Source organism: Lutra lutra, chromosome 18 (genome assembly GCF_902655055.1).
Source record: "Lutra lutra chromosome 18, mLutLut1.2, whole genome shotgun sequence".
NCBI lineage: Eukaryota > Metazoa > Chordata > Mammalia > Carnivora > Mustelidae > Lutra > Lutra lutra.
Genome location: NC_062295.1, coordinates 9485509 through 9499613, shown reverse-complemented (window position 1 = coordinate 9499613; position 14105 = coordinate 9485509). Strand labels below are relative to the sequence as shown.

General features: G+C 41.4%; 1 protein-coding gene across 2 annotated transcripts in view; it reads left to right on the top strand.

Annotated features, from left to right (window-relative positions):
• Positions 1 to 8845, top strand: part of GSPT1 (G1 to S phase transition 1) — a 34086-nt gene extending 25241 nt beyond the window's left edge. For both annotated transcript variants that reach the window (XM_047712609.1, XM_047712608.1), the window contains exons 11-15: positions 436 to 516; positions 5011 to 5184; positions 6201 to 6290; positions 6463 to 6631; positions 8357 to 8845. In XM_047712609.1, coding sequence (XP_047568565.1) covers positions 436 to 516; positions 5011 to 5184; positions 6201 to 6290; positions 6463 to 6631; positions 8357 to 8409 — 567 coding nt within the window. In that variant the 3' untranslated portion in view covers positions 8410 to 8845. The remainder of the gene's footprint in view (positions 1 to 435; positions 517 to 5010; positions 5185 to 6200; positions 6291 to 6462; positions 6632 to 8356) is intronic.
• Positions 8846 to 14105: the final 5260 nt, after the last annotated feature.

The window sequence follows — 14105 nt, the reverse complement described above, 5'->3', positions numbered from 1 at the left end:
TTAAAAACTTTTATCAGTATGTAATGCTTTGACCTCCTCAAAGAATTGATTCTTTAGCTCCATGCTAAATTTCTTAAGTATTTTTCCAATTTTATACATGAGGAAGCTGGCTCAGAAATTTTTGAGAGAACTGGAATTTAAACAAATAATTGAGATCTTCATATGTAAGATTTTATGCTGTTTCTGGTACTGTGCTGCTTTTTTTTTTTTAAAGATCTTAGGCATACTTATTAGTACTAAAATTAATTGCTTATGCTAATGACAGATAATATATTTTTTACCTATCCTGTGTTTAGGATTAATCCTAACAATTCTGAGACTTGAGCTAAAGATTTTCTGAGTAAGCTCCATAAGATTTCACTTGGGGTTGTTGAACTGTTGTAGAGTAGTAATAAAAGTCTTTAACTTGGTTTTTTTAATTTCACATTTAAATAGGATATGGGCACTGTGGTCCTGGGAAAGCTGGAATCAGGATCTATTTGTAAAGGCCAGCAGCTTGTGATGATGCCAAACAAGGTGAGAATTAGTAATGCTCTTTTTCATTTAGATGTTCTCTTAAAAATATTAGCGAAGAGTTAGAACTTTTAAAAAATGTAGGGATTTCCATTAAAAGAAACTTTAAGTCTAGGGTTATGTTTTATTAATATTAAGTACACAGTTTAGTACAGAAGATAAGGTGTTGTAGTTATCCAGTGATAAATGGGAAAGAGCCAGTATTAGTACCACGTTAGCGCTAAAAGATGTATCCTCAAGAGAGTTTTACCTCCATTCTTTAACCAGATGCAAGTAGAGCTCTGGAGTGGTTAAGTGACTTGTTTCTGTTAACACATTGGATTAGCAAAGTGAGCCCAGGATGAAAACTCAAGTTTAATCATGATATAATTTGCTATCTTTTTCTTTTTTTTAATTCTTAAAAAAAGTTTTTATAAAGATTTTATTTATCCATTTGAGAGAGGGAAAGAAAACACAGGTGTGGGAGAGGGGAGGAGGGAGAGAGACACGTGGACTCCCCACTGAGTGGGGAGTGTGATGTGGGGCTGGGATCCCAGGACCCTGAAAATAGGGCCGGAGCCAAAGTCAGGCACTCAACCAGCTGAGTCACCCAGGCATCCCTGCTTTCTTCTCTTTTTCTTGTATTGTTACATTGGATACTATAAAATGTGCTCTATCTATACTCCTAATCTATTTTGAGAGAAGAGAATGTGCCATTATCATAAATGGGTTTTTTCTTTAGTTCTTTCTTCCTGTCTTTTTGTAATTTGTTTACTATTGAGATGGGTTTCATTAAAACGCATAAAGTCTCCATGAACTGTTCTTTTGTGTTATTTCTGGCTGCTCGGTTGCTGATCATTATAGACATGTTACCTGTTTTCCAGAGGGGCCTTCTCTGACACCTTCAAAGATGTTTATGTAGGAAACTAGGGCCTCAGCCATCAGAACCTCCAAATCTGGGTGGCCCAGTCAGTTGAGTGTTTGATTTTTCATTTTGGCTCATGTTACAATCTCAGCATCTTGGGATCAAGCCCCACATTGGGCTCTACACTTAGCACAGAGTCTGCTTCTTATCCCTCTCTCTGCCCCCCTCCAAGCTGTGTATGTTCTCTCCCTCTGAAATAAATATATCTTTAAAAAAAAAAAAAAAAGGATTAGAAAATGTATCCATTGTTAGGATAATGCTCAGGTGTAATTGGCTTTTTACAAATTATACTTTGAGTTTCCTTGATGCCTTATGCACGGAAGACTGGAGTATCCTATCATAGTATCTTTTTACTAAGGTATTTATCGACACAATTTGAATGTCAGCAGCAGTCGAATGAAAATAATCATCACTGTGAATCCTGGCTCAGAGCAATTGCAGGAGTAGTTCAGTCACGGTAATGGAAGGCAGATTGGTGCTTGCAAAAGTCTACGGGCTTGAAGAATGGGGAGTGGCTTGAATGAAAGCACAGAATTTCTTTTTGGGATGATGAGGATGTTTTGGAACTATGTGCTGATGTTGGCTTTACAATATCGTGAATGACAAGGAGATGCCACTGAATTGTACAGTGTAGAATGGTTATAAAAGGTAAATTTATGAGTGTTCTACCGTAGTAGAAAGAAAAGTAGAATTCACCATGACGAGCAAGTGGACTGGGGGCCAGGCTAGACTAGTCACAGCTTGTCTGCGGGAGCTGGGACTTCATACAGAGGAGCAAGCAGGTCGGCATAGCTTCGCCTGCCGCTGGGAGGCAAGCCTCGAAGACTCCACTCCTGTCAGTCCTGCTGAGTCTCCGTGGAACAGACTTAAATATTTCAGAAGACACAGATGCCAGACTATTTTACGTTAAAAAATTAATGGCTGGGTAACCTACGAAATGGGAGAAAGTAATTGTATATCATAAATCTGATAAGGGGCTAAATCCAGAATATATCAAGAACTGCAACTCCACAAACAGAACAACCCAACTAAAACAGGAGCAAGGGACGGAAACATTTCTCCAAAGAAGATGTGCACACGACCAGCAAGCCCGTGGAAAGATCTCATCTGTAATCATTAGGGGAATGCAAATCAAAGTCACGATGAGATAACACCTCACAGCCATCAAAAAAAAAAAAATAAATAAAACCACACACAAAATAATAGCTGTTGAAGATGTGGAGAAATGGGAACCCTCATATACTGTGGGTGAGAATGTGTAACTGCACAGCTGCTGTGGGAAACATTATGGTTTCTTCAGAAAAATTTAAAAGTAGAATAATTATATGATCCAGCAGTCCCCTTTGGGATATATGCCCAAAAGTATGGAAAGTCGTCCCAAGAACCAGTGTTCATAGCAGCATTATTCACAAAAGCTAGAATGGGGAAGCAACCTATCGTTTCTATGGATGGGTGAGTAGTAAACAGAATGTGATCTAGCCATACCGTGGAATATTATTCAGCCTAAAAAAGGAGGGAAATTCTGACACATTTTACAACCTGATGAACCTCAAGGGAATTGTGCTATGTGAATTAATAAGCCAGTCATAAAAAAATAGATAATGTATGATTCCACCTTTTTTTTTTTTTAAGGTTTGTTTATTTACTTTGGGGATGGGCAGAGGGAGGGGGGAGAGATTTTTTTTTTTTTTTTTAGTTTTTTAATATTTGGTTAGCCACTGGATAGTACATCATTAGTTTTTGATGTAGTGTTCAGTGGTTCATCAGTTACACCCAGTGCTCATCACTACACGTGCCCTCAATACCCATCACCCTACAACCCCCTCCCCCATCCACCTAGGGAGAGAGTCTTAAGCAGACTCTGTGCTGAGTGTAGAGTCCAACATGGGGCTCAGTCTCATGATCCTGAGACAATGATCTGAGCAGAAACCAAGAGTCTGTCGTTTAACTGAATGTACCACCCGGGCGGCCCCATGATTCCACTTCTTGGAGGTACTTAGAGCAGGCAAAATCCTTATTTTCATAAACCAAGAGAATTTGTTGGTCTCAGTCTTAATTTTTGAAATTATGGATTCATTTAAGGATTAGATTAGCTCCTCTTTTGTATTTAGCCATAGAAAACCACATTTGGAGAAGAGGGATTGTTACGATGGATATGTAGGACTGCTAGTTTCTGCACTTTTTTCCTGAATTTAGCTAACAAATATGGCTCTCTTTCACTTCTTGGAATGAATTTAAACAGGTATCAATAAGGTATAAGCTGCCTTATTGGTAGAGAGGGGAGAGATTACTAGAGTTAGCAAGTGACAGTCCGTAGAGTTCTGGTGTGGAACATAACAGATTCGGGATTCTCCACCGTTTATCTACCAGCATGAGATAGTTTGGTTTGTCTTGAGGGCTGTTATTTTGTTTGGTTTGTGGTATGTGTCTTAAAAATACAAATTTCCAAGGCCAGAAGGGAGTAAAATAAGGGAATGCTTGTGGGTATTGCTTCTAATGTTTTCTGCCATGCTCTTTTTTTCAGTAGCTGGCAAAATAATGTAGATTTTACCATTGGACAAGTAGTACCTTCACAGCCATCACCACTCTCAAGTTCAAGAACATTTTCATCACCCCAAAAGCAAACCCTGTACCCATTAAATAGTATTTTTATTTATTTATTTTAAAGGTTTTTTTTTTTTTTTTTTTTTTTTTTATGTATTTGACAGAGCGATCACAAGTAGGCAGAGAGGCAGGCAGAGAGAGAGGGGGAAGCAGGCTCCCCGCTGAGCAGAGAGCCCGATGCGGGACTCCATCCAAGGACCCTGGGATCATGACCTGAGCCGAAGGCAGAGGCTTTAACCCACTGAGCCACCCAGGTGCCCCTAAATAGCATTCTTTTAAAGCTTAATTGTTCAGATATCCTGAAGAGTGAAGCACACTCTTCAGATATTTGGGTTTGATAGGTAATAGAAGCTGTACCCATTAAACCCTAGAATTCAATCATAGTAATCAAAACGACATTCATAAAATTAAAATCCAAGTATTAGATTTAATGTTTTAATTTTGGAAAGGTAAAAAAAGGGGGTGCCTGGGTGGCTCAGTGGGTTAAAGCCTCTGCCTTCGGCTCAGGTCATAACCTCAGGGTCCTGGGATCAAGCCCCGCATTGGACTCTCTGCTCAGTGGGGAGCCTTCTTCTCCTTCCCTCTCTGCCTACCAGAGAGATCTCTCTCTGTCAAATACATAAATAAAATCTTAAAAAAAAAAAAAGAATGAAACCGATTTCCTACAAAAGGAAAAGAAAAGGTAAAAAAGGCAAATGCTGGTTAATACTGTGTTCATTTTGGAAATTATTAGGATGTGATAGTAAAAAGCTGATGAACTAATATTTTAATTGGCAGTTTATACTTGTAGGATAGGATTTTCATAAAATTCATGTCATATAAATAAAGTTTTATATCCAAATAAGTGTTTTGGCTAATCCATAAACTTAGAAAAATGTGGCTTGTAAGTCTTTAAATGAATAGATCATTTTATGTTCTGCTCTATAGTGAATGTGTCAGGAAACCCCCAGTCCTGGGTTTGATTTGTCTTTTTTTTTTTTTTCCTTAAGCACAATGTGGAAGTTCTTGGAATCCTTTCCGATGATGTAGAAACTGATTCTGTAGCTCCAGGTGAAAACCTCAAAATCAGACTGAAAGGAATTGAAGAGGAGGAGATTCTTCCAGGATTCATACTTTGTGATCTTAATAATCTTTGTCATTCTGGACGTACATTTGATGCCCAGGTGAACTTGTTATTGTCACTGTCTTCGTGATCTTTACTTTAAATGAAATTAGAATTTAAGTGTCATCATGCCCAATATAGGGCTTGAACTCATGAACCTGAAATTGAGTCCCATGCTCTACTGACTGAGCCAGCCAAGTGCCCCAAGTTCTTCTTCTTTTTTTTTTTTATTTTTTTTTATTTTTTTTTAAAGATTTTATTTATTTATTTGACAGAGAGATCACAAGTAGATGGAGAGGCAGGCAGAGAGAGAGAGAGAGGGAAGCAGGCTCCCCGCTGAGCAGAGAGCCCGATGTGGGACTCGATCCCAGGACCCTGAGATCATGACCTGAGCCGAAGGCAGTGGCTTAACCCACTGAGCCACCCAGGCGCCCCATCTTCTTTTTTTTAATCTCCTGTTAATAATACATATTATCACTTAGACATTTTGCCCAAAGTGTCTTTCCCCATAAATAGAGCGCAGTTGCCTTGGAAATTAGGGTGTGTCTGCTCATTCAGAGTCAGTAACTTTCCAGACAGGAAAACACAGTTTCTCTGTTATTGGCAACCTGACTTCCGCAGAAGAATGACAGTGTAGCTACAGAATTTTTGAGTTTTCTTACAAGCTATGATGATAAATTAGATTTTGATGCTGGATATAAGGTTGTTTACTTTTACTGGGCCTTAGATATTGAGAATTGGGTAGAATTATGAGAAGTTGACATCTGGAATAGAACAAACCCAAAGCAGCTGTAGTGGTAGTGATTACCGTAAATCCTTGGGTGGGGGTGGAGGGAAGGCACCGCAGAAAAGTAGTCCCACCTGCTCTGTTTCTAAAGTCTGGGTCTGGCTAAGAAGGGGAGTGGGGTGAGGATATCAGAGTTCCAGCTTGGATCAGGCGACCTGACCCAGCACTTCTAACTCAAAAATATCTTGAAACGGTGAGTTCCCTATTGTGGTACTATATGGAGCTGGAGAACATTCAGTGCTTTTTTTTTTAACCCCAGGGATAAAGATGTGAATTTTTTTGTTTGACAGATAGTGATCATAGAGCACAAATCAATCATCTGCCCAGGTTATAATGCGGTGCTGCATATTCACACCTGTATTGAGGAAGTCGAAATAACAGTGAGTCTTCATCAGTTGATAATTAAGCTAACTGGGGTTTTGTTCGTGTATGTGTTTGAAGACTGTCTTGATCATTTCTGATCGGCAACAGCGATGTACTCATTTATTGGCACTCCATGTCTTAAAGATTCTCTTATTCGGCATACTGATCTCATTCTTTCTCCTTGGATAGGCCTTAATCTGCTTGGTAGACAAAAAATCAGGAGAAAAAAGTAAGACTCGACCCCGTTTTGTGAAGCAAGATCAAGTATGCATCGCTCGCTTAAGGACAGCGGGAACCATCTGCCTTGAGACCTTTAAAGACTTCCCTCAGATGGGGCGCTTTACCTTACGAGATGAGGGTAAGCCTTTACACTGATGCTTCGTAGCATCTCTGGGATGTGGAGCTTGTTCCATCTGAGTATGGCGTGCATCACAAGTTCATAGAAAACCTGGTTGCGTGTCCTATAATATGTTCCGATAATAAATATTTTATGAGTTCAGTGAGTCGAACAGACACAACCAACCATGTAGCAATATGCTGTAGGTTAAGAATCTTAATTTTGATACTTTGCAAGTAGTGGGCTCTGAGAGAGATTTTATTTCGTAAATGAGACATTTCTATGATGAAACCCTTTGTAGTACATGTGGTTAAAGCCCATGTCGAAGGGCTTAACCCTGTAAGGCAGGTGTTCACCATATGAGCCTCTGAAGAGAAACTTTGTCATTTTTGTGGTCAGGAGACACTTGAAAATCAAATATGACAAATGTTCAGTGCGCTGATACTGGGGGGATGAGAGGGACACAGACCTTGTGGTCTTTCAGCAGCTGATTTTTATAGAGGTTTGGTGTCATTTTTTTGTTGTGGGTGTCCATTTCTACCTAGTTCTGAGGAAATCTTAACTTGTGGCCATGAAACTCTTTGGTAGCATGAAAACAAAATGGTTCTTCCTAAATGTTTCTCTGTGGATCATTAATATTTTTAACTCCGGTAACTATTTTAAGAGTGTGAAAACTTTCCATAAAACATTGTGGTTCACTTGAAATAGAGCGTCTGCACCTTGCGAGTTCCTTCCACTTCTGTTTGACAGAAAACTTACTGTGTGTCTCCTGCACGTCAGGAGCTGTGATAAGCACTGGGGATGTCATGATGAATATAGCTTCTGAACCTTATTCAGAGGAATCTGTATAAAAGACAGTATTCACTGTATTTTTAAGTCATTATCTTAAATTCTTCTGGTAATAGTGAACCTCATTACTTGGCTTTGTCCTAATAACATAACAAAATAAGAATCTTAGTTACCAATTAGAAACTGACAAGAGGGTGAATGGAAGAAATTAATGTAGCAAGAATGTTTAACCCCAGTTGTTTTTTCCTGGAGAGTAGCTTGGCTATAAGATTTTTCATGTGACCTATTGGGATTTGTACCCCTTATAATAGGACTGAGAATCCCTCTTCACAGCTCTACTGAGTTCATTTCTGTATCTTGAAATTGACTTATTTTAAGTATACAGTTGAATGAATTTTAGTCTGTTTACCGGGTTTTACAGCCATCACCACAGTCTAATTTTAGAACATTTGGAACATCTAAAAAAACCCTTCTACCTGTTTACAAGTCACTTTGTGTTCCTGTCCCTAGCAAACCACAGATCTTTCTGTTTGCATTTTTGGGACATGCTGTATAAGTGGAATCATACAATTTGTGGTCTCTAGTGTCTAGTTTACTTCACTTGGCATATTTTTGAGGTCCAGCCATGTTGTAACATGTATTGAATGTAATTCATCCCTTTTTATTGCCAAATAGTATTCCATGGTGCGGATATCGCACATTTTCCTTGTCCAGGCTTAGGTTTATGATACAGCAGATGATGTTTCCTTTCAAGTCTAGCCATTCTCTAAAGACCCACTCAGTAAGACTGCCTGATCGGAAGTCACGCCTCTGGTGGTAAAGCCGGTTATTTAGTAATTACCTTGTGAAAAATAATTTCATGGTTTTGAATGCCTCACATAGCTTTGCTCTTAACTACTGAAAAAGGGTTTTTGTTTCTGTTTTTTGTTTTGTTTTGGTTTTTTATTTCATTTCTAGGTAAAACCATTGCAATCGGGAAAGTTCTGAAACTGGTTCCAGAGAAAGACTAAGCATTTTCTTGATGACCCTGCACAATACTGTGAGGAAAATTGACTGCAAAAGCCTACTTCACACCGCCTTCTCTTATTTTCTGCCCATTGACAAACTTCTTCCCATATTTTGCAAAGACAAAAATCCACAGCAAAAGTCCACATTATGTCAGCTTTCTCATATTGAGAGCTCTGCTATGCCACTGTTGAATTTTCCCCCAGATTTTTTTCCCCTCCCCTCCCAAACTCGGCTTCCTCGGACAGATTTGGCAATAGCTTTGTAAGTGATGTGGACATAATTGCCTACAATAATGAAAACTTACAGGAATTTTTTTATTTTTCATTTTCCCCTTAGGCATACTTAGTCTTTTTTTCCCCCAGGCAGATGATTCTGAATGTGCGAGTGTGTGCACATGTTACAGACAACTACCGTGTTAATAAAATATTCAATTTGAAATCCTTTTCGGTATTTGAATTGCTTTTGAATAACGTTTTTTATCTGGATGTAACATTGTTGCATTAGCTTTTTAACTTACCAAGTAACAGCACATTTTATGACTTGGACTTTTCTAAATTCTTTCCCTACCCCACCACTTTAAATGAGGCATTTCCAAACGATGCGCAAGTTTGTATTAAAGGACGCATTAGTTTGACCCCTTCCTCTGATGGTTAATGCATACGTCCACTTACATACCTTCATGGAGCTGGGACACCGCTTCGGTAGTAGGTCCGCCAGCTATTTGCTGCCAATTTATATTCAACGTGATTTCTTAAACACAGTAAGTTGTTTTAAAGGAAAAGAGCAGCGTGCTGTAGTTTTTATAAGTAAAGCGTAATGAAATTGTACCCCTACGGAAAATTCCATTGACTTGTTAAATTAGTGGGATTTGCAATAAAGAAAGCATGTTGAGACCTGGCAGAAATGCCTCCTTTAGTATTCATAAGAGCTGCATGCATCTAGTATGAAAACTGTACCCATTGCAAGTGCCAGTTCTGCAGATGACTCCGTTTACTATTTGTATCAGTAATTTTAAAGGTTGGGTGATCCTTGCTGGTTCCAAGCTGAATCTCATCCAGCCACAACAGGAACACATACTTAGAACCACCCGAATCTGCACAGACTAAAGTTAACAGTGATAAGTAGAATCAAGCACAGTATCAAAGTTTTTCCCAGTTATTTGAAATTGACTGTTTTCTTAAATATAAAGCTGAAATTTGCTCAACTGTTATTTGGGTGAACCACAATGGAGCATTGTGGTGGTTTTTAAAGGCTGACTTTTTACTGTAACTGTCACGACTTTGAAGTTTTTAATGAGAATAAATGGGAAATGAAAAGCTACTTTCTGGGTTTATTGAAAGCCCCCCCTTGATTCTGAGGGCTGTTGCCATTTATCAGAGACTTGGCCTCTTTTAGATTGTGGTTTATCTCTAAATAAGATACTTCGTAACTGTATATTTAATGGCACATACCTTCCCTCAGAAAAGAAAAGCCTATTCAGAAAACGTAAAACTTAATTTAACCCTGCTCTCTTAGCTACAGAATTACCATTCATTTCATGAATGAGGCTGTATCTTATGGACGGAGCAAAGTTAATGTCCTCCATCTTCTTATAAGTATACTCATGGCTATTAAATTGCATGAAGTTTAGCTAAATTTTATTATGTCAGCGAACCTCTGGGCTTTTATTTCTCTGGGAAATCTGGGAGCTTCATAATCAGTACATACGACTCTTTTTTGTACTTCCAAGTTAATAGGAACAAAATAGCAATTGCTTGGATTTTAATGAATCTTTAAAAGCTCAAGAGTTGTTGAAATTATTTCCAAATACAGATTTCCATTTTTAAATTGAGCATAATTTTAGAAAAAAACAGTTCTGTTTGCTGTTAAAACACTTACACTTTTAGGATATTATGTGCATGTTGCCAAGACTCTTCAGCAGAACGACATGGATACCAACTGTCAAGGGCCCACCTCCAAAACAGAAGAGATAATGAACACAAATGTCATTGTGAACTAGAGATTTCATTGAATTTTTTTACACATTTGTGCAAATGATCTAAGCATTTAAAAGAAACCCCCCTGTTAAATATGGACTTGGAAGTTCCTTGGGAAGTGTTCATCCAGAGTTGATGCATTTTAAACTTCTCATCACCCTGGCTAAGTGATTGGGATGAAGAAATGAAATGTCTGGTGTGAACTAGCCGCGCATGGCGCCGGGCTCTGCAGAGCCGTGCAGGGAGGGCCCTGTGCTGTCGTCCCCGCCCTGCGACCGTGTGGTTGTGGCTGACCACGCGAACGTACTAGGGTCATTGGCTGCAGATGAGGGTAATACGGACCCAAACATTTTTTCCTCCAGCTTTCGCATAGATAACGTTAGGATCACAATGTTCTTCGCATCTTCTTACATTAATGTTCTGTATACAACTTTCATGCTAGGCTACTTATAGTTTTTTAAATTAATGAACTGAATCGAAGGGAAAAAGGTGTTGTTGAAATGAACATCTGAAGTAATTGCCACTTACTGTGGGGGAGGGGAAAGGACAGCATCCGTTTCTTGTTTTTCATTCGCAAAAGGGACTGACCCAGTGAAAATCAGTGTGAAATCAAACCCGGAGAGTTGGACTGAGGATGTACTGCCGTGAAATTAAGTGACGCGTAGTAAAGTGTTCTTGAATACTTAAGCCCATGTATGTTTGTTTTCAACGGAAAGTCTTGAAATACGTGCTAATTGAATGTAAACACTTTGTAAATTGTAAAGGTACAGGTGGTTCCCCGCAACAAGAGGTGACTTGTCTGCTAGTTCCTCCGCGACAAGAACCGCGTTTTCGGTGTGGGACGGACTCTGCGGGGGGCGCCCTCCCACGCCCCGGCACCCTCGGCTCGGGCGCCACAGATGCCGCGGCGCACGCCTTCCATCAGTGCGGTTTTGCAGCCCAAGAAGAAGGCCAGCCTCTGGTCAAAAACTGCTTCCAGGATGGACCCTTGAGAAAAATCCGCTGAACTCCCTGGCGTCTCCCGGAAGACTGGTCACAAGCGTCCCCGCCCCGCGGCCTGTGATGACTGTCCCACGGGGCGGTACTTCAGCTCCTCTCCTGGGTGGCGCGGACTTCCTCGCAGACGGCCGGCCACCCCGTGAGTGGGGGCTCTGCGGCTCCGGGGACGGCTTTCAGGCGGTCGAGGGGCAAACGGATTTTCCGACAGCTCAACGTCAGGCAGCTCCGAACCTTGAGAAGTCGTCATCGCGGTCCTGGTTCCCGCCGTCCAGCGGCCCGTAGGACGATTCAGTGTTCTGTACAGCGTTGGCCTAGCTTCTCAGCGTGAAGTGTGCCGTGAATCCTCCCCCAGGCACGCGTGCGGTAGACCATCAGCAGGATTTAGGGGACAATTTTCTGTCTCCGGATAACGTGGCTTCCATTTCCTCCTGCCCATTTCTCAGTGATTCCGGCAAGATGCCGTCTGATACTCCTGCTTCCTTTCTTTAGAGGTCTTGCCACGGCAGCAGCTTGTTAAATAAATACATGTAATTACACGTGCACAACTCAAAAGACACTATACTAGCTAGGATTAAACTTAGCAGTCGGTTATATTAGATTTCCTAGTAAGCAGAACAGGGACAGTTTTTCTTTTCCTGCAGTAGCGCAGCGGATTCCATGTGAACCAGTTTATTGCCAGAATTCAGGCTGGGGAGAGTGGTACAACTCGTGATGGTTTTGGCTCTAGGATATTCTTGATTTTCAGTATCCTGGAACATACTGAGTCTTCCCTTCAGTAAATAACACATTTCACATACCTCTAATCCTATGCTTCCTTGAAACCGTACTACGCTAGCCAAGTTGTTTTACCAGGGGACGTTTTAAGGGCCCGGAGATGTGAGTGGAGGTCAGAACCTTGACGTTCTCTAACCTAAGGGAAGAGCAGATCGGCACCACGTCTGATTAGGCAGAAAATGAGCCATTTCTCAAGCAAGCCCCCCCGGCATGGGAACGGTCTTTTCTGCCTCACCACACATGCCACTGTGCCCTTCAACACTTAACACGGAAACCTCAGGTTTGTGGACAGCGAAGGTAGAATGACATTTTGTGATTCCTGAGGCTCCCCTCTGCCAGGTACATTAGCTAGTGCTCCAGATGTCAGCCCAAGTCCCTGCTACCTCCTTTCCCGCCGCTGGGGAAGAGCGTGCGGAGCTCCGAGCCCCTCGTGATCTCCACGTGCTCTCCGTGACAGGTCTGAGCCCCGAGAGGAAGGTCTCCGTATTTTAAGGACTCCTACTGGGCTCTCGTAAATTGACTCACCTTAGTTAACTAGCTCTTCTGTTGTAAAGGAAATGTGGATCTCTCTCAGGCCAGGACTTAGTGACTAGTTTTTACTAGAACAGTGTAGGTCAATACCTAGCCTTTTTTTTTTTAAACCAATGAATTCAAGGGAACTGAGTAGCTCTGCTGGTGTTTTTAACCCAATTCCAAAGCATGGCAGAATGCTCTAGGTGGGAACTGTGGGAATCCAAGGTAAAGAAACCTTTTCTTATGATTTGTAGCTACCTACTGTGCCTGACTTGGTGCCTGTGTGAGGATGAAGCCCTTAGCCGCTCTTGCAATTACTCAAATGACTCAAGTTAAAAGAATTTGCTTTTGTAATAACAATAAAAATTGTCATCTTCCCTTTTGAAGGATTTGTCTGTCTGTTTACCATCGCCTGTATTGTCCCATGCTCTGAGTGCGTCTGTCCGTCCTCTGTACAGTCCTTAATTTCTGGGTCAGGTTCTGGGCACCCTCTCCCAGCAGATCTGGAGAGATCTGATGAGCCCAATCACACGAGGACCTGACAAACGCGTGGTCTGCCTGCACATGGGATGCAAAGCTTTGTACAGTCGTATGTCACTCTCTCTCTTTTTTTTTTAAGATTTATTTTAGAACTCATGCAAGCAGGGGGAGGGAGAGACAGAGAAGCGGACTCCCCACTGAACGTGGAGCCCGATGCACGGCTCGATCGCAGGACTGAGATCATAACCTGAGCTGAAACCCAGAGACAGACTCAAATGGCCGAACCCCACAGGTGATTGAGGCTTAACAGCAGCAACTACACAGGAAGTCGGGGTGCTTCGTAGTTATATCTCAGTATGTGGCTTTGGGGAGTTGGGGAGACATCAGGGATTCTGTCAGAAGTACTACCCTCTCTGTTCAGGGTTTTTAATAATGACCAAGAAGCCAAACTTAACGTGCCAGGATGGGACATGAATGGTAAACAGAGGCAGGATTAAACAGTGGCTAGTGGGCTGCCTGGCAACAGTATATTCCTGGGTCCCCCTTTTACTCCACGAGTTTGAGTTCTTAAGCCTTCGTTGGTGAAAGGACTCGTTTGCAGATTTTGGTGATCGGTCTCTAGTAAAGGTGTCGGGCATTCAGCGCGGTCTTTGCTTACAACTTGTCAGCAAGCTTGCTGTCAAAGCAGGGGTTCCTATTAGGGAAGTTCTAAGTGGCTTGGGACTGACCATGGCAGTTCACCAGAATTTTCGACTCCTAAGTGACTAGGTCTCCAACCCTGCCCATCTGACCCTGTACTCGAAACGTGTCTGGCCATCAGCCGCACGTGGGCACTGTACTGCGGCAGGGAAAAGATGGGAAGGAATCTTACACATCAGGCCCACAGACGCCAATTTCAGAAACAGGTTGTTTCTATCAATGCATCTTTAAAAAGTAGCATCAATATCTCGGACACT